The sequence below is a fragment of the Lemur catta genome, chromosome 1 (genome assembly GCF_020740605.2).
Source record: "Lemur catta isolate mLemCat1 chromosome 1, mLemCat1.pri, whole genome shotgun sequence".
In the NCBI taxonomy this organism is placed as follows: domain Eukaryota; kingdom Metazoa; phylum Chordata; class Mammalia; order Primates; family Lemuridae; genus Lemur; species Lemur catta.
In genome coordinates, this window is record NC_059128.1 from 20595874 (window position 1) to 20621636 (window position 25763).

Consider the following 25763-nt stretch of genomic DNA (forward strand, 5'->3'; position numbering starts at 1 on the left):
GTCAGATGAAGTTGCTCACCAGATAACATTGTCAGCTATATTGTGTCCTCTGGTTTTCATGATCCATGTTTCTTAGCCCATGGTTGAAAATTCAACACCTGGAAGAATTCAAAAATATGTACTTGCACTTACATATAATTCATATGTCCCTTCTTACACTTTTCGTTCAGCCATTCAGGGCACAGTTTAATGGAGCATCTCAAACACGTTTACAGTTCACCTTTAACATTAGCTGTTTAAAAGAGGTGTCTGCCAAAATGGATTGCTATAACTTTAAATTATTGATACATTAACTAAGTATGGTCTGGCAGTGGGGATTTCTTGAGATAATTCGGCTGAATTTTTGATGGTTTTAAAATATACCTGATAGTTTCTGCTTCTGTCTTCTTTGGCAGCAGTCATCAGGGGAACACTTTGTACAAAATCCAAAAGCTTGTTTTCTAAGTGTTCAAAAAAGGATTAATTATGAAAGCAAACTTTGAAAACATAGGCAGAGTTGATCTCAGTTATTTTTGAATTAAGTCACAATGCCACGATGATAAAAATAAAATACCTTGCCTGATTTCTATTTAGATCTGATCTGCCTGTCACCAGAAACTCATCCATATAGGGGGATTAACTGTTCACATGTTCTTTCAACATCCAAGTGCTGTGCGTGGAGTAATGGAAAATGATTAATTTGTTTTGTCATTCTTTCTGAGAACACAGGACATCTCTTAAAAAGAAAATAACCCTTTATTTTGAGAACAGAGAGGATTAATTATGTTCACCTCACCAAGGTGCTTTTAAGTAAATTAGCCTGGACCTTACCTCAGCCAGAGCAATTATCATTCCTATTCAGTGTTCTTTATCGGGGCCCTCTGCTCCGTGTTACATAGGAAAGATAAATGTGATCGCCTACGTTAGGGTGTCTTGAGGACTTGGGACAAGGGCTTTGCAGGTTTCAGGGACATCATTAGCATTTCTCAGTATATGCTCTGTGTTCCGTGTCCCCATTGCACAGCAGGGATAAGCCCAGGGACTCATCCTCAGGAAGCAGGTTGCTCTTCAAATCACTTCCTGTGCCACTTCTTTTTTTTTTTTTTCCTGAGACAGAGTGTCACTTTGTTGCCCGGGCTAGAGTGAGTGCCGTGGCGTCAGCCTAGCTCACAGCAACCTCAAATTCCCGGGCTCAAGCGATCCTCCTGCCTCAGCCTCCCGAGTGGCTGGGACTACAGGCATGTGCCACCATGCCCAGCTAATTTTTCTATATATATTTTTAGTTGTCTAGATAATTTCTTTCTATTTTTAGTAGAGATGGGGTCTCGCTCTTGCTCAGGCTGGTCTCGAACTCCTGACCTCGAGTGATCCTCCTGCCTCGGCCTCCCGAGTGCTAGGATTACAGGCGTGAGCCACCTCGCCCAGCCCCTATGCCATTTCTTTAGCTCCACAGAAGTCTTTGTTCTCATTTCCTTTAACTTGGTCTACGCTATTTAACTCAGCTTTACTGTCCCCTCATTCTTCTTCCAGTTCTGTTTCTTAATTATTACTTACTTAATTTTGAGTCTATTTAGAAATATTCTCTGTTCCTCAAAAACAGTCAATTTTTAAATTCTACTTTGAATACATTTTGCTATATTTGTCTTGCCATAATATTCCTAAGTTCTAAATGCATATTTTTCTTTGTCATAAGAAGGCTTTTTTTATAAAGGTGAAATTTATCGTGTGAGATAGCAAGTACTCAGCATTGAAAATATAGGGGAAAATATCATGCCTTTAAGGAATTTGCAGTCTACTGAAGAAGACAAGTAAACACACAGTTACGAAATAATTACACACATAATGGGAGATATATACGTGCATGGCAACTACTGAGTATAGCAACCTAACCCAAGTTTAGGGGAGTGGTTTATGGAATAATAACTAATATTATTAGTGTAATAATAGCTAGTGTTTATTAGTGCTTGCTACATTCCAGGCCCTGCTCTTAGTACTTTGCATGTGTTAATGCGTTTGATCTTTACAACAACTCTGCACAATGGGTATTATTATCATTCCTATTTATAGGGAAACTGAGTCTGAGTGCAGAGGGATGGGAACTTCCTTAAAGACACATAGTCAGTGAGTGACTAAATCAGGATTTAAATTCAGGCAAACTGGCTCAGGAGCCCATGCCCTTAGCTGCAGTGTTAGAGGAGATAGTGACCAAGCCAAGTCTTACAGGAGAATCAGTGAGCTAATTTAAGCAGTCTGTAGAGAATATTCCAGACTGATGAACCTTAATGTGCAACATCATGATGGCATAGAATCTTTTAGGAGAGAAGCAAAAGTATAAAATAATATTTATGGCAATAGATCCAGAAGCTAATTAGCAGTAGTCAGATAAGGGGGAAATGGTGAGATCATTTTTTTTATAAGTTAGGCCAATTATAAAGTGAAAAAAATGAAAAGAAAGTTTGTTGGCTGCTTTTGGAAGCATCTTTTCTAAAAATACAAAATGACAAATATTTGGAGTTGGTAATTTGGTGGAGCAAACACCCAAGGAGACAAAAATGTCTTTCTTCCTCTTTTTTTAAAAAAAAAAAAAATATATATATATATATATATATATATGTATATATACAGTCATTAACTTTACTTTCTGCCATAGAAGAGTGAAGGTTTTCCCACCCCACAGGTGTTCTTGGGTAAATATTAAGCCTGAGAATCCCATATGTGGCTTTCTCCCTATTTTGCTTTCTCTTTATGAAACCTTTTTTCCACACTCTTTCCAACCTTTTAAACTTAAAAACTAGATCCCAACCTACCATGAGAAGCACTTAAAATTACAGTGGACTAAGGCTAGATCCAAAAAGGTTATTAGAGATGTTCAGGTCCTATTTTCCAGATTTAGAAACTGAGGCCCATGGGTTAAATAATTTGCCTAGATTCATACAACTGGTATGTCAAAGCTGAGATATAGCCCTTCATCTTATGATTTCATATCAGTGATCTTTTTAACTTTATCTTGTTGCGTATCTTTTAACAGAAGGCTACTACAAATGAAAATATGTATAGAGAAAACATTTTGTGGACATTTAGGATATTTTCAGAAATTTACAGCAAAAAGACATGTTCTTGGAGTGTGAAAGTATTTGGGGTAAATCAGGAATATTTGGTTCGGCACCCTGGGCCTTCTGGGGATTCAGTCTGTTCCCCCAATAAATTCCTCATGGAGCCCCATGCAAATAACTCCCTGAGATGGGTCTCAGAGTTTCTGCTGCTGTCCAGCAAGTCCTCAACCTGGGAGTGAGATGCCCAACCTGCTTTCACACAGTGCTCCCAAACTCCACACGTTCTTCTCCTGGTTAGGGCTAAGGGGCTAGCAGTCTGTTCTCTAAACAACATCCAGAATGTTCCTTTTGAGAGTAAATGAGAACATGTCACTCCTCTGCCCAAAACTCTCAAAAGACCTTCCATCTCGTTGAGAATTAAATACAAAATCTTGACTGTGGCTTAAAAGGCTCTCTAAGATCTTGTCTTAGGCATCTTTGGCCTCACCGTATCGTGAGCTCCTTACCTGGCCACACCAGGCTCTTGGCCATTCGTTTGTGCAATAAGCCAGACAGGCCTCCCGTTCTGTCCCCATTGCTTTCCCTCAGGGGTTCTCATGACGCAGCCCCTGATTTCATTCTGCTCCAAAACCATCTCATCAGAGAGGCTATCCCAAATCACTGTGTCTGAAATAGCAGCCCTGTCACTCCCTACCACTGTACCCTCCTTTATTCTTCTTCAGAGCATTTATGACAACCTCACATTTTATGAATTTGTTGGTTTCTCCCCCATTAAACTGTAAGCTCTACAGAACAGTGTCTGAGGCATTCAGTAAATATTTACAGATTGAACAAATGTGAAAACCTTTCCTTCATCAATTAATAGTCATGTGTTTGTTTAAGCAGCATTTATTGAATGCTTCTTCTGTGGCAGGCACTGGGTGGAGTGCTGGGGACACATTCCCTGCCCTCATGATGTTTATTGCCTACTGGTGACACAAATGGTAATCCAACAGTCCCACAAGAAAGAATATTAGTGCTCTGATAAGTGTTACCAAAGTGAGGTCTGTGATGCAGCAGAGAGCTTGTGTGACAGGATCAGAAAAGGCAGGGAAACCTGGGCTGAAATATGAAAGATAATGAAACTTAACCAGTTAACTTAAGGTCTGTACATTTCATTATATGTAAATTTAGCATTTAAAAAATAAAAAATAAACTAGTGTTGGTGATTTCCATGCTACAGTAGTTAGGGGGAAGTACCCTAATATGTGCAATCTACTTTGAAATGCTTCCTAAAAATAAGTTGGATTAAAGGGCAAACCGAGGGATGGATAGATGGATTGATATGTGATAAAGCAAATATAATGTTAATAGTAGAATCTAGGTGTTGGGGATATGGGAGATCTCTGTATCTCATTCAGATTTCCTGTATGGTTGAAAATGCTCATAATATTGGGGGGAAGATGTTAACCAGGTAAGGACTGGAGAGAACATTGGCCACGGAGGGCACAGTATGTACAAAAGTAATTTATGTGCCATTACGCTTCTATTACTTTCATGTTTTAGATGTCTGTGGAATAGTAAATGCATTTCTAAATATTGGATGTAATTTTAATTAAGTTTGCCTTATTTCTGCTTTGTACTCTGTTTACTGGTTTTTATTAGCTATGGTTTTAGATTGTCACTGACCTCTTCTCTATTTGGGAGTTACTGGAGTTCATAGTACTTCACAGATTCAGCATTTTTTCGATGCCTGCTATTTGGAAAATATTTGACAATTTTCAGTGACCTTTCACATTCACTCTCTTACTTCGATAATCACAGCTACCCTGTGGGTGTAGGATAGTAAAGACCATCATTATTTATCCCCATTTTGCAAATAAAATACTGAAGCCTAGAAGGGCAGAGCAAAGTGATATTCCCAAAACTGCAAAATTCAAGTAAGTAACATTACTGGAACTCTGAATATCCATAACTCAGGGGTGCTGGTTTCCAGTTCAGCATACCTTCCACTTCCCCACTATTCATCAGCCAGCTGGAAACACATGTCTGGGACCTGTGCACCTACAAACATAATTTCTTTACATGCCACCTTAGCGGAAATTGATAAACTCAGTCTCTTCCAAGAAACCTTTGCTTATACTGTTTGCCCATTTTTAACATGTAATCACGTTTTTTTTTCCCTGCAAATGATCTTAACTTTCTTTCCCTTGTGAGTATATTTTGTGTTCAATTTTAAGAAATAAAGTGATTTCAATTAAATAGATTGTAGATTTCAAGACACTCCTTATAAAACAGTTGTAAGTGCCTAATTTATTGTTCAGTACACAGAAAACACTAAACTAGTCCTCATTTGTCTTAATATGTTATTTTTTCTTTATGTCAGGGAGTGGCAAGAACAATATTAAAGGGTGCAATCTCAAGAATCACTGGGAAAGAGATATGATCCTTCAACTCATTCTTGGTGTTTTCTTGTTGAAAGGAAAACACACACACACACACACACACACACACACACACATCCATACTTGTTGAATGCATCACATCTTTTTAAGCTAACAGTAGGATAACTAAAACTTATAATTTGGTTATGTCTAGAAATAAGAAAGCAACAATCTGGAATGGCAGATACTCTGTTTCATATAGTTCTTCTCTTAAAAATATTGCAAATTAGAGTTGGAAAATACCTAGAAATCCTTTTGTATCCAGGTTTTTCAATGCAATGAAGATATGCTACCTAGTCTCAACTTTAACATTACACTTTTTAAAGGACATCTTCTACTACTTTTAACTACAATGATGTTATATGAAGACAAATAGAATTTGTTGTTGACAAAACATCTAGATTTTGGCCCAAATGTGAACACTGATCTCATATTGCCATGTTAACTATTAATATTATTTTTACTTAAGCCTTATATACCCTTATATGTTTTATATATATATATATATATATATATATATGTATATAACAAGCCTTATGTGCCCCAAGACACGCATAAACACTTCTAAGTGAGTGTCTGATTTTTAGACCTCTCTTAAAATGCACAGTCTAGAAATAGAGGACTCTTCTGATAGTCCAAGAAAGCCACGTAACTTTGAGCACCACACAGCTGGGGCTCTTGAATGCACATCAACAACGTGACCTTGCTGGCCTGTTCTCTGCTACTGTTCAGTTTCGTTCCAGTGAGTGTCTTATACAATTTGGAAAACAGGGCCTTATGAAGCCAATACAGCTGTGCTGGATCGAGTTACCACCAGTGAAAAGGCATACAGTCTATCCTTTTTATGATCTCACCCTTCCTGTCCTTGAAACATGTTTACTCAGGTCCGTTTACCACCTTTTAGCCATTTGTCAGGAAAGTTCTGCAGTGGATCCCTTTCCAAATGAAATAGAATTGCATTTTTGAACCCAAATAAACGGCTTCATAACCTTGTTTATTTAACATGTGTGTAGTGCCAAAAATACACACATTTATTTTTAAAATAAAAATATAGACAGCATTTCCTTTAATTTATTCATCATCGTAAAACACATATGATTTCAATAATGCCATAAGAAAATGGTAGTTGTTATATGTTCATAAGAAAATAAGCGTGCATTTTTACAAAGAAAAATATATATACTAAAATATGTTTATGGTTAAATCTGTTTCTTAAATTTTCTCCATGAGAGACAGGAATCTAAGAATTGCATTCCTCCATTTAATTCCTAATTGCTGCTACTTATGTTGTCATACTATATTATTCAATTTCCCTGTAGTCAGAAACAAAGGAACTACTAAGGAAAAATGTACTGTGGACCAGTATGAACAGCTCAGCTCCATAGGAGTTTGGTGCATGTTGAAGATTTTGGAATAGTAAAACTGGCAGCTTAATTCTTGCCCTTGTCAACAGATATCTGAACACATCTGTAGGTGCAAAAGCCACAGGACAGGTTTTGTGAATTTTGCAAAACTTGATCTTGCCCTTAGTGTAGAGAAAATAAATGAAACAGCAAACTTGTGCTTCTGGGTTTTTAATAAAGAGGTCAAAATTCATGGGTTTATTAGAACACGGTAACTCTGCCTTTGTCTTCATTCAGCCAACATTTATCTGAACCTCTTATATGCCATATAGTATGCTACACTAGTGCTAAATGTTACGAGAAAAGAAAAGGTATTAGTGTCATCAACCTCTTCTCACAGTTAACATCCTCTAATCAACAGAAAGACTATCCAGATCCCTTTTGTGTGTGTATATGTGTATGCTTGGATGTGTGGTCCTGAGCACCAACTCTTTAGCAACGATGAGATGAAATTCTTCATGGTTTCATCTTAAAATTTTCTCATTCAGAAATAAGCCCATCAAGGACATATCTTCAAAATCTAGCTAGTAAGAGTAGATAGCTAGAGAGGGGTTAGGCATTTACATAAAGCGCTCACTGTTACAGCTTCTGACAGCTATCTGCTCCTTTTTAGCTGGTGATTTGCCATGCAAATATTTTTGCAGTAAGAGCACTGCCATTTCTGCATTCAGACTGCTTGGATTTGTACCCGTTTTGCCACTCTGTTGTCCTCAGTGCCTCATCTGTATAATGGTGATAATGATAGTGCACAACTTCCTCCTAAGGTGGTCCAGGGATTAAGAAGTGCATTCAAAGTAGAATTACATTTTTATGGTTCATTCTTTCGTTATGCTACTAAACAGGATTAGAATGAACCGATCATCTGCTTTGCCACTGCTTCTAGGCCAGTGCAAGTCCAGCTCTTCAAGCCTCTGAGATAAACCAAATACACTCACTGTGTTGGCGCTTGATGAAATGGAGTCTTACTTGTGAATTTTTCTTTGTTTTGAAATTTGATATGAAATTTAGTATCTTGTAACATTTTCAAGAGAGAAACATTTTTTAAATTTTTTGTGGGCGTCTGACTTACTTATTCTAGAAAACTGAATTAAGAAAATTAAAGACCAGTTAAGCACCTGTCATTTGCTGATACCATTATTAGAATGAACATTGCTCCCATAATTCTAACAGTGGAGACTTGTCCATGCCCTTTAAAGCATTAGATAATGTAAAGTAGAAAAAAAATTAACCAACTTAAAAAATAAAAATTTTCTCTGACTCTACATAAGGTATTTTACCCTAGGAACTAACATGATATAGGTCTTCTTAGCATCTCTGATATTCAAGTTCCTTATTTTAGACTCTTCATCTGCTGATGAATCTTATCTCTAACACTGTGAGCTTTGGGGGAAAAGTGATTTTGCAATGACATGTAATGTGACAAGATTCTAATTGCAGAGCTCCAGCCAATCTCACATAAAAAAACAAAGTTGCAATGCTGTGCATATTCTTGAGTCTATATGCCAAAGTGGTAGTTTAAGCACATTTACACACATACAGTGAAGGGTGGGGGAAGAAGAGCCAGAAAGTAAATATACTCCCCAAAATATCTCTTGATGAAATCACATTATGAGACCTGAGATGCCTGTAGGCCTAGACTCAATGTCTTCATTACTGCACATTGTATTGTTGCAGATTCCCTAGACATCTCAGCATTTGTACATGCAATTTCCTTAAAATAAGTGCAGTTAACTTTTTTCTTTGTATAATTCTTATGTCTTTGATGTATGCATATTTCTCCGCTTAGTAAGTTAAATGGTCCTGAAGAACAAGAAGTATGCTATCTATGTCTCGTAGATCTTTCTGCGATATCTAAGCTACACATTTGTTGGTAACTGATTGACTAGAATATAAGAGAAAGTCTTGTGTACCAGAAAAGTATTTCTAATATTGAGGAAGATATTTAGAAGCAACACATAAATAGAATGTAAAATAAGCCACAAGTTAAATAAATGGTGAGAAAGTATAAAGATGAGTTTATGGAGACATAGAGGGAAGAAATCGTGGGAGCGAGGAATGTAAAAATAACTGCACTTAAGAAAGAAGGAGCCAAGGAGTTTTTTAAGATTGACTCTCAAAAATGTAGCTGTTTGAATATATACCCCAAAACATAATAAAATAGTCAAAAAACTGGCATGTGAGCATGTACAAGAAAAAATGATTCTGTATAGTCACTGGGTTCATTGAAAATTTTAAGCAAAAATATTTGCATAACATGCTAGATTTTTCAGTAGGAAAAGAGGACATTTGCTTATTTTGAGAACAAAATGAGTTTAACATACTTAATCCAGGTTCAGAGGATCACTTTTGAATGAGAAAAATTATGGGATGAAAAAAAGGAAGTACTAATAATACTTTATTATTAGAGCGTGTTTATGAAAATGATTTTATTCAACACATAAAATTTTGCTTTAAAATCATCAGGGCATTGCTTATTGCTTACAGGCCAATATAATTCTTGAGAAAATCTGTAATTTTATTATTTAAATCAACATAGTATACCTGGTGGCTAAAACTACCTGCTCTCCTAAGCCTTCAAGTTGTGGCCTATATTAAGAAACATGTCATTTTGATGAATCCTTCTTATACATGAAAAAATTAAATGAAGTCATTTAAAATGTGTGGCAGTTTAAGTGAGTACATGCAGACAAAAGACTAACAATAATATTAATAAATGCTAAGCAGAAGGAACAAAATACTAAATCCTTTAAATGGACCCTAAAAAAGAGGACTTTACGAACTTGAAGAAACAGCACACATGACTTTCTACTTCAAAATGGCAAAGTAAAGGTGTTTCTGCCCTTCTCAAAAATCACATTACAAAACTAAGGATAAGAGATAGAAACATTCATTTGCACATATCAAAACTAGAAGGCAACTGTAACGCCAAGTCACAGAACATTGAAAAGTAGTAAAATGACTTGGAACAGAAAAGGTGAGACTCAGCTACCTGTCAAGGGGGTAGCAATGGAAAGCGAATGCCATTCACCCTGCAGAATTCTGGAAAGGCTTTTGAATTGGAGTAATTGGCACACTTACTGCAGAAGGAGGTGGTAGAAATAGATACATAGAAAGTGTCTGTAAGGAAGAATTAGACTCGCAACCCCCTTTCTGCATCCCTGCAGGAGATGTATATGCTCTAGACAAAGTGCTTCAGTGGGGCTCTGGATTGCAGATGCTAGGCATAGACTAGCATCTCTCTGGGAGGAGATAGGAGATTTCAAATAGGAAGGTTAAGTGAAAGAAAACTGAACTCCTTCTGAGAAAAAATTTTTACATACTTATAATTGAAAGCCTCCCCCCTTGCAAAAAAAAGCCAGTTGACTACTTCATTAGCTTACATTTTAATTATTTAATTCTCAGTGAGGTATTTGTGGTAAATAATGCTGTATTATGCATTGGTAACTAATAAACCCTGAAATCTTATGGCTTAGCACAATAGAGATTGATGTCTCACTCACATGAAGTCCAGCATGGCGGGTGGCTCTCTTTTTCTCTTGTAGTTATGCCATCTGCACCTTGTGGCCTTCTGGGTTCTCATGGCAGGGGCTGGCATGGAAGAGAGGGCTTGTAGGACTCTTGTCTCAGTCCAGAATGACACCCTCAGCAGTCCATTGTTCAGAACCTTTCACGTGGGAGATGTAGGGGAGCACATGATCTTCCCATGCACCAGCTATAGGGTTTGTCATTTACTTCACTGAACAATTAAAATTCATCTTAAATTTAAATGCTAACATCTATTGCCTGCCTAATATGTCTGGCGCTGTAACAGGACTAAGAATACAGAGATGCATATGATACACACTGTATAGTCTTTGTCTCAAAGTTATTCTACCATTTAACCTCTTATTTCACATTGGCTTTGAAATTTTCTCATCATTTCCTCCTAAAGTTTATATTGATGGATTTAATAATGACAGCTAATCAAAGACTGCATGATAAGTTATTGATCTATAATCAACAGGATTGTGTGTCCCTGTTGCAAATGTTTAACTTCATAAATTTCTCCCAAGTCTTTTAAGAACTGCTCCCTTTCCCTTTTTTAACTAAAATAATTGCTGAGAAGTCTGTTCTTCTTTATAATGGCAACATTTGAGAATCTCTAATAGACTGCATATATAAGTAACTGCAAATTCATCTATTTCTCAGTATTACCTTGTGGTTTATTTCTGATGTTCACTGAAGCAGTTTGGTAAATTAATACTAATATGAAATGCTCTATAGAAAGTTTCATAGCATAGCAGTTGAAAGCAATTATCCAGGAAGAGTTTTTATATCTGAGTCAATCTTGCAAATGCATCTCATATACTTTTTGAGAGGAAATAATTCTTCTGATTTAAAAAGATAAATTTATCTTAGAAATACTATTATATCTGTTCTTATTTGACTCTAAAGCTACAGCTTGAACTGCTCATACTAAACTGATTTTTGGCATTTGAATTCTGAGAGTACTAATTAATTTTTTATAATGTTTGGTTTGCTTATGTTTTCTTTTTCAGAGTACCCGAGTGGCCTTGGACCATCTGGAGTCTGTGCCTGAGAAACTGAGCCTACTAGAGGATTTCAAAGACTTCAGAGTGAGAAAGAGTTGGCTTGTCTCCTTCTGTGTTTTTATCTGAGTGAGAATACTTGACATCTTCCTGATGTGCAAAGAAAAGCATAGAGAGGGAAGAAGTACCAAAACATTAGTGACTTTTAACACTCCATCTTATCAAAGTTCATTGACATTATTTGTGAAGTCAGGATTGGAAATAATGAAACTTATGTATTAGCACAATATAGGAAGGTAGAGACTTTTAACCCTTACCACCAGAGGCTCACTTGGCTCCCTAAAGCTTTAGCAATAATTTATTAAAAAACCTAAGAATTAAAGGGAGTTACACATTATATTGACAATAGACAACTTTTTTGATTAGCAGTTTTAATCTATAAATTGTCTACTTCTTTACAAATCATTGAGTACTGTTTTAAATATATGGTAGTTCACAGGTTATTCCTATACTATGACACGTGAATTCAAATCCACTGGGAGTTTTAGATTTCATATTCCATACCATCTACTGATAGAACTCTAACTGCAGAGTATTTCCTTATCAAGCCAATTAGATACATGTGTGAATTTACCTTCTGTAATGTTTAAAGTTCCTCATAGAGTAGAGCTGCAAAGCAAATAACCCAGCTGCCCAGTCCTGCCAGACAAAGTCTGGTCCAAAGAGCATCTTCACATATCACCTTAGGGATACATATGTAATGTAAAATTTTAATGATTTATAATTTATTGACCCTGCATGGCTGAAAAGTTAACAATAATGACGGTTTCCCTTTGGAAACCATGTAATCTCTTATTTCACCTTGGCCTTAAGATATAACTTATGTTATATTTAGGTTCTGTTTAAATCTAACATACTATTTGAGGATACAGTGGGTAGGAATATAGCCAGATCATGATCATATTGATTCATTGGAAGCGTTGATGTGATGTAGTTCTCAAGGTCTGCACTGTCTTAAAATTACCTTGCATGAAGAATCTTTTGGTAGTTCAGTAACTGAACGTTTTTGAGTGAGATTCAGGGTTGAGCTGACACATCTAGAAATCTAGACTATCACAAACAGAACAAAACCAAGTGTTTCAAGTATATTTTACTAAAGTGTTGATTCTTTCTTATGATTTGATTATATATTTGCAGTTTAAATCTCTATCAAAGAATTATGAAACCAGTGTCCAAGATGATGTAATTTCTGTTTACCATTATATAACTCAGTGTGATGGTGGGTGATATGTTATGTCCATATTCTTCCCAAATTTTTCTCCGTAACAGAAGTCATCTAAGTAAATGAAAGACAGACAAGAGAGGGTATTGGAAACAGACAGCACTTGTCATTGTGAAACAGATGCCTGTTTTATACCAGTATAGAAATATAAAGTTTAACTCTAGTGACAAATCACTTTTTGTTCATACGTACAATTTAACAGTTATGTTCTCTACTATTACCAAAAGGCTTATTATTATTACTTTTTATCCTATGGGCTAGTGATTATCTACAATGTACACACTTACATACACACAAACTCACACATGAAAATGCCTAGTGAAATTTTGAGAGATAATATTTTTCAAAGTTCAGAATTATACTTTCCAATACATTAAAATTGAAACCTTTTACTTGGAAAGGGAAAGGATTTCATTATGCACACACTGTACTGGCAGGCAGTAGGTAAGTACTGTATGTTGCATTTTTTTCTAATCCTATATATGGACAGTATTTTCCCCCATTTTACAGATAAGAACCCCAAAGTTCGGAGTATATTAAATTAGTTGGAAGTGGGATCTAATTCTGTGTACAAGAGCAAAGCCCATCTGCTTTGCCCTGCTGCATTTAGCTTGAAACCCATCAATGTGTACTCTAAAGCCATCTATAGGATTAAAAAGAGCTCATTTAAATCAATTTAATAAAATTGACTAGACATAGACATGGCTTTAAATGAAAATACATAAAGCCTTTAGATTATTAGATACAGGTTATATTTTTTCAAACCCTTAAAACTTTCTAAAATTTAGTATGCTATGACCAGGAATGCAAAGGCCTAAGTTCTGGTCTAAGCTCATGCACCAGACAAAATTGCTTAGTGTCTCAGAGGCTATGTCCCCAACCATACAATGAGGGAATTGAGCGATATTATCTCTGTGGTTCCTACTCACACCAACATCACTAGCATATATGAGAAAATTTATTTCACATACATATTTCTTGGTAGTTCTATAGCCTGTGACTCCAAGTGTGAGTACAGACCTCATTCTATTTAGATAGGCTTGACTTTATTCTTGTTTAAATGTAGTCATATTCTCTCTCTAACACCTCATTTTGAAAGTAGTTGTTCAGCTCTACAATCCCATATTTTAAACATTACATGTTTGATAAGGTGGAAAGGGAATAGCATTGGGTTCCAAACTCAATCAGCCACAAATTATCTAGCCCTGGGCAAGCCATTCTTAACTTCCCTGGGCTCTAGTTTTTAGGACGTTGTTTGTTTGTTTTTCTAATAAAAATAAGAACTTTGGAATTCTAGTACCCCTTCCAGCTTGAGCATTCAGTAAGTTTAAGGTTTCTTGGGGCTATTTGGGGTACTAAATCCCATAGATGATTTTTTGTACATACCAAAATCAGTTGCCTTCATTTTCTTCTAATTTTTCCCTAAATCAAAAGAGAAATGTCTAAATAATTGGCTATCGTAACTAACTGATTGCTATGTTCCTCCTTTTCCCAAGAAATGAAGGGAAAAATGAAAGAAAGGCAGGCCCTGGAAATTTTTGCTGTCTTAATTTCTTTATTACCTGAATCTTTTTATTCTTATGAGGGCAAAGGAGATATTCTTAAGTTTAAGAATCTACGTGATGTAATAGTTGAAAGGTAGAATGTTGTTTAAAGATAAGTGAAGTAAAAGGGCTTTAGTTTTAAAGGTAGCATTTTTTTAACAAAATATTTTGATATCAAGTACTACTTCAGGAGACGGTACACAACATCTAAAATGGGCACATGTCATTAATGATGATCTTTGGACAACTCATTGTTACTTGGATCTTGTTGTAAAGGATTTTAATCATTTCAGATAGGCAGAGGGACTAGTTGTTAAAGAAAAAAAACCAAATGACCAATGTGTGACCCATTTTATTTTTATGGTAGCATCCACAGTGACCAATTTATTCTTTTCCCATGGTGGCCCATGATTCCCCTATATATCTACATATCAACACTTTCTTATTCTAATTTCAAGCACTGATTTTTCTTTGACTCACCAAGTCAGACCCTGTGTTGTTTTTCCAGGATACCCACAGTTCATCTGAGAGAATTGATGGGAGATATTCTAAATACAGAGTTCACAGAGATTCTCTTCAGCATCACCAAGATGACAACAAGTACAGAAACAAAAGTTTCAAAGTAATGTTCTTTATATCCATCTTCAGTCAGTAAGCATTATCCACGTTTAAGGCTACAGCCTCTTAAGCAGCCCCTGCCGTGTTCTTGTGAGGGCACTGGTGAAACAAAAGCTTTTTCTTGGTATATGAAATAGCTTTTCAGTTCTGTGGAAACAGAGATCAAAAATCCAAAGATTGTGCTTATAACTTTTTGCCTAAGAACTAAACCTTAAGTCTGTGCCATCATTGCTCAATGTGTTGTTGGTCTATGGGAACTGATGCTGCTTAAGAATCCTGAGCCGGTTCAACCCCTGGCCCCTTGGTTGGTCAAAGTCTTCGTGTGATGGTTTCCTTCCTCTATGTGTAAGTCCAGTTCTGTCAGCAATGAAGTACGCATAGGCTGGGTAATATACTTTGTAAACTATAGCCTTGGCATGTCTAGTCATTGTTTTCTTGTGAATGTGAAGTCCATGCTCATACTTCAGCTTATGGTTCACGACCATGGAACCAACACAGGTACTGGGAAGATCTGACCATATTGACAAAAGTCATGCCATTCCCTAGAGCCTACCTGATATCCATCTGGGATATGGGTGATTTTAAACCCATTTGGCCCAGAACGGCTCTTAGCCTAGAGCTGGGATTCAATAAGTTTAAGGTTCCTTGGGACTAAATCCCAGAGATAATTTTTTGGACCAGATAATAGAGGTTGTCTTAGGCATTGTAGGATGTTGAGTTGTATCCCTGAAATCTACTCACTAGATGCCAGTAGTATCCCCCATCTCAAGTTGTGACATCCAAAAGTGTCTCCTGACATTGCCAAATGTCCTCTGGAAAGCAAAATTGCCCCCTACTGAGAACAGTACCTAGAGGGAATCCATCTATATTCAAATGTGCACTCCAAGTCCATTTAAAAAAAAGAAGAAAAGTTACAGGTTCTCTGGCTTTTTTCTATTCTTACAAACTTTAATATATATGAATATTCATTACACTGCATATATTCACTTATTACAGCCAAATATAATTATTTCTAAGAAGCTTCTTTCCCCCTCTGAATGTAATAGGATAGAATGCTCAGTGGGTATAAAGATGGTGCTCATTTCCATAAGTCTTCCTTAGCATACTTAAAATGAACATTATACTAACTCCATCCCAAACAGAAATTAACAAAATTATGCCAAGTTATTGATACCCTTATTTGAACAGGACATCCTGTGACTTTGTTACTTTTTACTTTTGTTTTTTATAAATTGGTATATTGACTATAGTAGTGACCTTGCCTCACATGGCAATTTTTAAATTCCTAAATCAGCTCCCAACATTCTCATCAGGGCCCATATACTCAAGCATTTCTCCACCATTTAAAGGAGTTCTGCTTATCTTAAACAGAAATGCAAGGTTTAGGCTACAAAAGCTTGTAATAATTAGTAATTATGGAGCATGTATTAGAATAGACCACATAAAGTTGCTCTTTTTCTAGGTGTTGCATGCCTTATGTACATTATCATATTTAATCATCACAGCAATCCTGGCAGGTTGGCACCATTATTTTCCCTCTTTTACCATTGAAGAAAGCAAGGTTATAAAGTAATTAAATGGTTGAATCAGGATTAAAACCTAAATCTGCCTGGTTCGGGTAATTTATGTCCTTGACCACTGTGCTGTTACAGTATAAATTTAGTCCTCATATAAGTAATTTTTCTACAAGTTGCCAGATGTAGAACTGTATTTTAATATATAAAAGTCAGTTTTTTGCAGAAATACATAAACACTGTACATGACTCTTAGTTCAACAGAGGTCTAGATGCAGATGAAACATTTAAAACATTATTTCCCAATACAGTTATATTTGGTATCAGGTGAATCAGTGTTATCTAGTGGCACCTAAATTGCTATAAATCAATACCATTTCCATAACAGCATATGGCAAAGCTATGAATGTTTAACATGTTCAGCAAGTAATCTCACTGGAGTTCTGTTTAAAATTACATTTGCAGCTGAAGAGGAAAGCAAGCCTAGTTCATAAGAGAAGCCAACATAGCAAAATGAGAAATAAGTTTGAAAATCTTGCAAATAAATAGTGCAAGTATAGGATAGGGCCACAAAGCACATTTTCTGATGGCATTGTTCCAGATTAATACTACTTAAACATTTTAAAACTGATACATTTCAGTGTTGAATATATAGACTATTACTATACATAGCAGATTCCTGGCCTGAAATAATGTAGTAATTTAACACAAAACTCATGGGAATATCACATTTTGGTAGTCATTGGAGAGGAAAATGTGGGAACACATTTTTTCTGATTATAGATACCACTGGTCATTTGCTCATATGCCTTTTATGTAAATAAGTTATTTAAAAAGACTGAGAGGGGAGACAGCTTCAAAAGAAATATTAGCTTAGATAGGTAATGAGAAAGCTGTGTTAATCATTTCTTGTCTTCATGGATAATCAAAAGAGCTACCTCTGCTTAATCATTGACATCCTGAAGAAAATGCTTCGAATAAGAGAAATCAGTACTCTTTAAATCAAGAGAGAAGGAACCCCATTATGACTTCAGTTTCAGAAAACATTATTTCAGCAGCTATTAACTTCTCCCACATTTTGCTAGGAGAGAGTTCAAAGAAAAGTCATATTAAAGGGATTTGAGTTCATTGGTTCTACTGAAAAATGCAGTTCCAGGAAATCGGTTAGTGTTAAGATTCAGTTTAATTCAACAAACATACTGTACAGCTACCATACTGTAAACCACTGTACTACCTGCTGGGAGACGTATGAAGATGCAGAAAGCATGGCCTTCAAGGAAGGAACAGTTACCTAGTCATCTCAATTCTAGCAGATAATTCTTGCACAGTTGTTAGAGCAGAAGTCGGCAAACTGCTCATAGACCAAATCTTGTCTGCCAACTATTTTTGTAAATAAAGCTTTATTGGAATACAGCCACACTCATTTATTCACCTGTTATCTGTGGCTGCATCTACACTCAATGGTAGAGTTGAGTAGTTGCAATAAAAACCATTTGGCCCACGAAACTTTAAAATATTTACTCTATGGCCTCCTAGAAAAAGTTTTCCCACCCCTGGTCTAGAGAAAAGAGGAATTAGATATCTACTTTTTCTTCCCTTACACGTTGTATGACATGTTTCCTTTTCTTTATTTACCAGTCAAATATATACTGTCCAAGCTCTTTGGAAAGTCGTAATGCTTATTCATTCATTCAACAAATATTTATTAAGTGCCAGCTATGAGCCAGGAACTTTCTAGGTGCATGGGACTCGAATCAGTGAACAAAACGAAGATCGCTGACATTTTGGAACTTCTCTTGTAATTGGAAGATATTCATGTTTGTTGTTGTTGGTTTTCTAAACACAACATTCAACAAACATTTATTGGGTTTCTACTATAAACAAAGCATACTGTGCTAGGGGCTCAAGATAATGGCATAATAAGAAAAACCATTACCGACCCTTAGGAATTTAAACTCCTCACACAAACAACTGTAACGCAAAGGAGAAAGGGATAAATGCTATAAAGGGGGTCCCAGTAAACCACATTAGGGGTTCAATGGAAAGAACATTGCTCAAGAATCTTTTGAAAAGAAGTTTGTTATGACAAGGTACAAGGAAGTGTTTTATCCACATCTCAGCTTGGAAGAGGATCTCTATTAGCATTTCAGTTATAGAGCTCTGACTGTATTACTGTTGACAGACAAATAACTGTTGGCATAGCAGAACCACGTTGGCAACTGGCTTCTCTCATGTTTTTGCTGTTGTAAGAAGGCAGGGAAACATCCAACATAACCACACTGCTGGTGGAGGCAAGGGTTAGCAGCAAGTCAGCAAGTCAGGTTCTTTTTCAGTCAGTCCAAGGCTAGCGCTGATCTTCTGTTGTTTATTCCCATGGCAATCACCAAGACAAAAATGATCAGATTTCTAGAAACCTGTCAAGATTTTGAGCAGGACCAACGTCCACAGTTGTGAGAGCATAATGTAATATTGTATTAAGTTGACCAAGCTGACTGGACAAAGCCTGATCTCAAAATTTATATTTAGAATTCAAAGCTGAATCGAACACATTTTCTCTGTCTTGGTAGACAACAGAAGCATTTCATGGCCTCTCTTTCATCAGGCCTAAATGGGTTTCTGCAGGACATAGTCTTCCTTGCTGTCCCAGCTGTTTCAAATAGAACAGAATGTTCAAAAGTCAGCCAGTAACACAGCATTGCTAATCTGAATTCACAGAGGAGCATGGTGTAGTCCAAGAAATCCCCATTTGTTACCTTTACCCATGCTAAATATATGGTTTTAATTAAAATTGGAATTTTTTGGTGAAAATCACAGAAGGCATGTTTTTTTCTCCATCCTTCCTCCCCTGAAAGGAAAGTCATGATTTTTAACATCTAGTTGGAGAGTTAGTATGCAATTTCTTTTTAAAGAAGCAGATGTTTTACAGGATAAGATGAAGGAGGTAAGGAAGTATTGATAATGGCTTTCAGCAGAGTTTATGGAAAGCAGAGTTTGCCAAAGCTCTTTGTCATATTTGTTCAGTGTAAGCATGTGTGTGATATAAGTACATGTTTTGCTCCTGGTAGTCATTTCTCCCTCATTGAATCTCTGTGATTTGTTTATATCTGGCTCACAGCAATTAATGGCTGTTAGCACATTCTCTCTCAAGTCAGCTATTTCTGTACATATCTTAAATCTTCTACAACAGTAGCTTCTGAAGCATGCTATGCATAATTCCTGGTGCAACTCAAGATTGTAGGTGATGCCTAAACATCTTTATTTTAATGACTGTAAAGATATATCACTCGTGTGTTATTCATGTGATATCACAGATATTGCTTGGGAATAGTAGTGGCAACCATGGGGGAATTTGAGAGAGCTTTAACCCTACAATACCCCAAGTATCTCATTTATAACCAGTCTTCCCCATGCTTTGTTAAGGAATCATGTGTAAACTGCCGTGCAAATACAGCTCTGTGCTTCTGTCAGTCCCAACCAATCTGCCATCCTTTAAGGCTCTCCTCTATGGAAATTGACTACAAGGTTAATTTTTAAATAAACATGAAAGAAAATGATAGTATAACTATGAGTGAACCTTGAAGTCTGGGAAATGCTGTTCTACTGGATTGTGTAACCTTTGAATGCAGGCGCTATCCAACTCATGTTGAGTGTACAATGTATGTTAAATTGGTGATTTAAAAAACTTAAAAAAATTTTTTTTTTTAGTTTCAGCCCTTCTGAAATTCTAACAGAAATTTAATTGCTATTTTTCCAGTAATGCTTATATGACATATCCAAAACCTTGTAGGCAGTCAAACTGTGCTGAAATCTGAAGAGATTTTTATTCTTTTGAAGTGATCAAGACTAACCTGCTAGCTATAATACTTAACTAGTTGATTTCATCTTGCTCTTTAAAAGTTAGACAGAAGGTTGCCAATTGAATTGGAATGTTTTCTTTGTTATAAAATCTGAAAATTATAATGAATCAAAAGTGCTTATTCAGGAATCAACATGAATACATAGATGAGCATATTAATATTTTAACTTATGAGAGCCTCACTCTACCAAACCTAGATCCCTTAACAAAGCCACATGCTTTCACCCTTCCAAATAATTTACTCAACAAGAATATTAAGAAAGATTGTGAAGAAATTCACCTATATGGGCCATTTTTAATAATCTCAGATTCAAAACTAGGTACTAAAAACATAAGAAATACCAGTTAAATTTGTTATTAGTTTTTAATGAACATGCCATAATATATTGTTTCAAACAATGATTGTTTCCTTTAAAATAGTTGCTTTAAGAGAATAAGCACAGATTCCAATAAGGCACATCTTTGCATCTTTGCCTTTATTTCTTAAATCAGTGGTACAGTCTTTTCAGTATGCTTTTTTATGGTAAATTTTTATCCACTGTGATTAGATTTGGCTTCGGAAAATGGCTTAAAGTCATGTGAAGCCCAGTGTGAAGTAGGTAAAAAAAAAAAAAACTGAGTAAAATCTTTTTCATTAGTGATTCCCTAGAAATATAAAATTTTATACAATAAAATATCAATGAGATAAGGGTAAATTATCACAATAAAATATCAATGAGATAAGCATTAGAAAAACTGCTCAAACAGCTTCAAATGGCCTTATCTACCACTGTATTTTCATTAGTCTGTTAATCTGGTAAATGAGTATTATATAAGGTGTCCCCAAAGTCACCATACATAGGGAAAATGGAAAATTGTAGCTATTATAAATGTACCTTTATTTATAAAATATCCATTACAAAATTTTACAAAATTTTTCCTAAATTTTGGGACACCCTGTAGTATCATTGTATCAATTTGGATTTCCTATGGTAACAATAATTTGCATAGTTAAAAGGACAGGTTGTTCACTGGTTCTATCCAGATGGATTAGAATCATAAAATGTTAGTTCTAAGAGGACTTAGAGTTGATCTGGTCCAGCCCCCTAATTTTTTTACATGAAGAAACCGAGAATATAAGAGTAGCAGTCTTCTCTTTCCCAGCTTCCACCATAGCAAATTTTAATTTCTATGTCAAGCACTTTTGTCCAGAAATGATCATATATGAGTTCCTTAGTGAAGGTGGGACTATGCTAAATTGTGGAATATTTGGATGGGTAGATGGAAAAAAGAATAGATAGAAACAATCAAAACCTCACCCTCTTGGAAATTAAAATTTAAAATTGCCCCAATTGACTTTCAAATAGAAATAAAGTTTACTAAGGAAGAGATGAAGCTTTCTGGAGCACTGGTGGAGAATTGGGAGTTAAAAGTGGGGCAGAAATGAAGGGACAGTGCATTGTTAGGTTAGAGACAAATTCAGAAAAAACGTTCTGCCACAGATTCAGAAATACATATATGTTTCTTCCTTCTCTCCAGGGGAATGGTTGGATAAATTAAAACTTAAAAAGATTAAATGTATCATTTGTCTAATAAACTTTGAACTTCTAATATTCCTGAGAGAAAAATGCTTGGTGGGCATCATTAAATATTAATCACTAGAGATCAGTTTAGCAAAGAAGTTTAGTTAGATTGGAACAGCTTTTCAGAAACCAATTACAATGTGGGTTATGAAAAAGAAGTGGAAGAAGCCCAGGGAAAATATTAGAAAATGCAAGTCCCTTCACCCAATGGAATTTTTGCAGAGAATTCTGGCTAACTATCTAGTTGAGACTTAAGATGGCAATGAAAATAGGCCCTTGTGCTAAGGATATGCTAAAAAGCAAAAGCTGGGATTATTAAAATTGCAAAGAAACTTCCTTTTTAACAAATATTTTATTTTTAATACTTAAGTATTTGATTCAAAGATAGGTAGGAATTAGAAACACTCATTTTATGGTCACTTTGTAAAATTTACTTATATAGAAATTCCACAAATTAAATATCAATACAGAATTGGAAGAGAGGAAAGTATTTTTTTCATATTTTGTTATATTGATTATTCAAAGAGATGATGGAATTGTTTTCGTTTAGGGTAGTCTTTTAAGATTAATTTTGCTAGTTCTATTTCAAGTTAATATGGGGGATTCTGACAGTTTTTTTAAAGACTTATAAAATGTTACAACTTCAAGACATATCAGAGCTCAACCTCCTCATTTTTCATATATGAAAAAACAAAATGAAAGTGGTTGAGTGAGAAGTAAGTCAGCAATTGTAAAGAGAAGGGATAATAGCCCTAAATGTATATTCACCTGTAAACAAAGTATCAAAATATGTAAAGCAAATATATGATAGAACTGTAAGGAAAATGAGACAAATCCATAATTATAGTTGGAGATATCAATATTCCTTTCTCAGTATTTGATAAAACAGTAGTCAGAAATCAGTAAAGATACAGAAGTCTTGAACAATGCTACCAACCAACTAAACCTAACTGGCACTTATAGAATACTTCCCCCCAACAACAGCTAATTACAGATATTTTTCAAGTGCACATTGGACATTTTCCAAGATAACCTATATTCTGGGTGATAAAACAAATCTCAATAAATTTAAGATGCTTGAAATTATGCAAAATATGTTGTTTACCCACAACAGAATGAAACTAGAAATCAATAGCAGAAAGATGCCTGGGAAGTTCCTACGTATTCAGAAATTAAACAACACACTTCTTAATAATCCATGGATAGGTCAAGGAAGAAATCAAAAGGAAAATTAGAGAATATTTTAGCTATATGAAAATAAAAGTACAATTTATTAAATTTTGTGAGATCAACTAAAAAGTGCTTGGAGGGAAATCTGTAACATTAAATGTGTGTATTATTAAAGAAGAAAGATCTAATCAATAATATAATCTTCCATTATAAGAAACTAGAAAACAAGGAGCAAATTAAAGTCAAAGTAAGTGAAAACAAGGAAATAGTAAAGATCAGAAATCAATGAAATAAAAAGTGGAAAAATAAGAAAAATAAACCAAAATTGGGCTCATTGAAAAAATTAATGAAATTTAAAAACCTCTAGCCAGACCAGTTAGGGAAAAAAGAAGCTAATGGTCAATATTAGGAATAAAAGAGGAACATTACTAGAACTCCTAATGACATTAGAAGGATAATTAGGGAATATTATGAACAACTCTACCAATAAATTGGACAACCTAGATAAAATTGATATAAATGGACAACCTTAGTGTTATCCAGTAATTCTACTTCTAGAAATTTATATTAGATAAATAAAATAAAAATATGGACAAAGCTTTTTATACCAACATGTTTATCAGATGATCATTTATAATAGAAAAAACAAATCAACCTTAAATTTCCAACAATAGGAGATTAATAAGATAAATTATGATATAACTGTAATGATAATGATAGAGAAAATTTGATACATAACGTTACATAAAACAAGTTGGAAACAAAATTGGCAACAAGTGGTAATCTCAGTATAAAAAGATATTTATAAATAAGAACTGGAAAGTGTACTCTTAAATTATTATACACTAATAAATTTTTATTTTAATTTGTTGGGTGATTTATTTTCTTCTGAATTTTTCTTGTATTTTCCAAATTTGCTAAGAATGAAATATCAGTGCCATATTTTGACTGTCATATGTGAAAAGGCTGGTTTTATCCCAAAAAATATAATTTTTTTCTGTAAACAGAAAAGATATAACTTCTGCTTTGATGCCAATTGATTTTGTTGTAGAAATTTAAAATCATGCCTTTTAAGAAGAATGAATAGTATTCAAATATTTCTGTGTACTTCATCCTTCCTCTGGTAGGCACATTTTGAAGCCATCATCACACCATCTGTTCCAACAAGGTGCCCAAACCTACATCTCTCCTCCTGTCCTCTCACCTCAGTTCAGGTGTCAGTGGGCAAAATGTGTGTTTGTTTTCCTTTATTTTTTTCTTTCTCTTACTGCCCACTAAAGCATCTTTTAGTGGGAAACCATTCATTATGCTTTTCTTTTTCATCCTTCATGTGGTAACCATGAATCAGTGGAAATTTCTAGCACTGATTGAGGGCATATCCCTTCTTTCATTTATGCATCTTCCGTCTCTACCCTGGCCTTTAGTATGTCACATCTGAGCTACAACAGCCAGCTCACCTGCCTCTAGTTGCCACGTCAGCTCATTCTAAAGAAGTCATTGGAGTACACTTGGGACACATGTATATCCTTTCCTTTCAGAGATCCTACAGTGAGTGACTTCAAGTTTCTTATGAACTCCCCATAATTGGAGAGAATTAAAAACCACTGGGTTAAAAACTGCAGGGTCTTCATCTTAAATCTACCTAACTTCCCTTTTGGTACATCAATGCTGATCTTGAACCATCTGAGGATTATGCCTGTACAAATACATACAAGCTTTTTTTGGCCTTTTTTTTTTTTTTTTTTAAAGAGATAGAGTCTACCTCTGTCTCCAGGCTAGAGTGCAATGGCCAGATCATAGCTCACTGTAACACCTCAAATTTCTGTGCTCAAGTGATTCTCCCCTACTTCAGTTTCCCGAGTAGCTAGAACTATAAGCACACACCACTCATCTGTGCCATCATTGCCTGGCTGCCCTCTGTCTCCTTTCTCATCACCCTTCCACTTTTCCATACTCCACCCATAAGTTTTCACCTGGCTCATTCATGGATTCATACTCAGCATTCAAATATTGCCTTAAATATCACTTCCCACAATGGTCTTCTCCAGTCCCAAAATCTAACTTTGGTTCTTCCTGTTACTTTCTGTTCTTATGGCACTTATTATAGTTTTTAATTATCTCATGTATTGTACAGTTTGTTTGTTTAATGCCTTTCTGTTCTGGAAGCCCTAAGGTTTCCTGATCATATATATACCCCAATGTCTTGTTTGCTTTTTTCCCAGCACATAGTAGGTGTCCAACAAGTTATTGTTGAATGAATGAATGAAAGAAGGAAAAAAAGAAGTATAATAAATAATTACACAACATTCATGAGAAAAAAAATTGCATTTTTACTGTTTATCAGAGAAAAGTATATTAAAGAACCTATTTTTAATCTATTTAGTTAAATCATTTAAAGTTATAATTCTCATTTTCAGCTAAGATTTGGTGAGATTTGAGAAGACTTTTTGATGTTCATTTTTGTTTTTGTATTAAATATTTCTTAAGTGGGTAGGAGGATTAATATAATCATTATGGAAAGCAGTCTTGCTAAATGTATTTAAAACATCAAATTGTTTTTATTGACCCGGTATTTCTACCAAAGAATTTGTCAAAGGAATAATCCTAAATATGGAAAAGGTTATATATTTAAAGGTATTTCTCATAGTGTTATTTATAGCAATAAAACACTAGAAACCACCTAAATGCTAAGTAAAATAATGGCAGAGTAAAGTGTAGTATATCCACTGCTGTGGTCCCCAGCCCTCCAGGCCGTGGACCGCTACCAGTCCGTGACCTGTTAGGGGCTCGGCTACAGAGCTCCACCGCCACCCCCGTGCCCCCCTACCCT

At 35.3% G+C, this 25763-nt stretch overlaps 1 protein-coding gene across 4 annotated transcripts in view; it reads left to right on the forward strand.

Annotated features, from left to right (window-relative positions):
• Window positions 1–25763, forward strand: part of CEP128 (centrosomal protein 128) — a 338052-nt gene that overhangs the window by 303745 nt on the left and 8544 nt on the right. For 3 of the 4 annotated variants that reach the window (XM_045562464.1, XM_045562473.1, XM_045562489.1), the window contains 2 exons: window positions 11397–11474; window positions 14722–14835. In XM_045562464.1, the coding sequence (XP_045418420.1) occupies window positions 11397–11474; window positions 14722–14835 (192 nt within the window). The remainder of the gene's footprint in view (window positions 1–11396; window positions 11475–14721; window positions 14836–25763) is intronic. The other variant, XM_045562480.1, reaches the window with a different exon arrangement.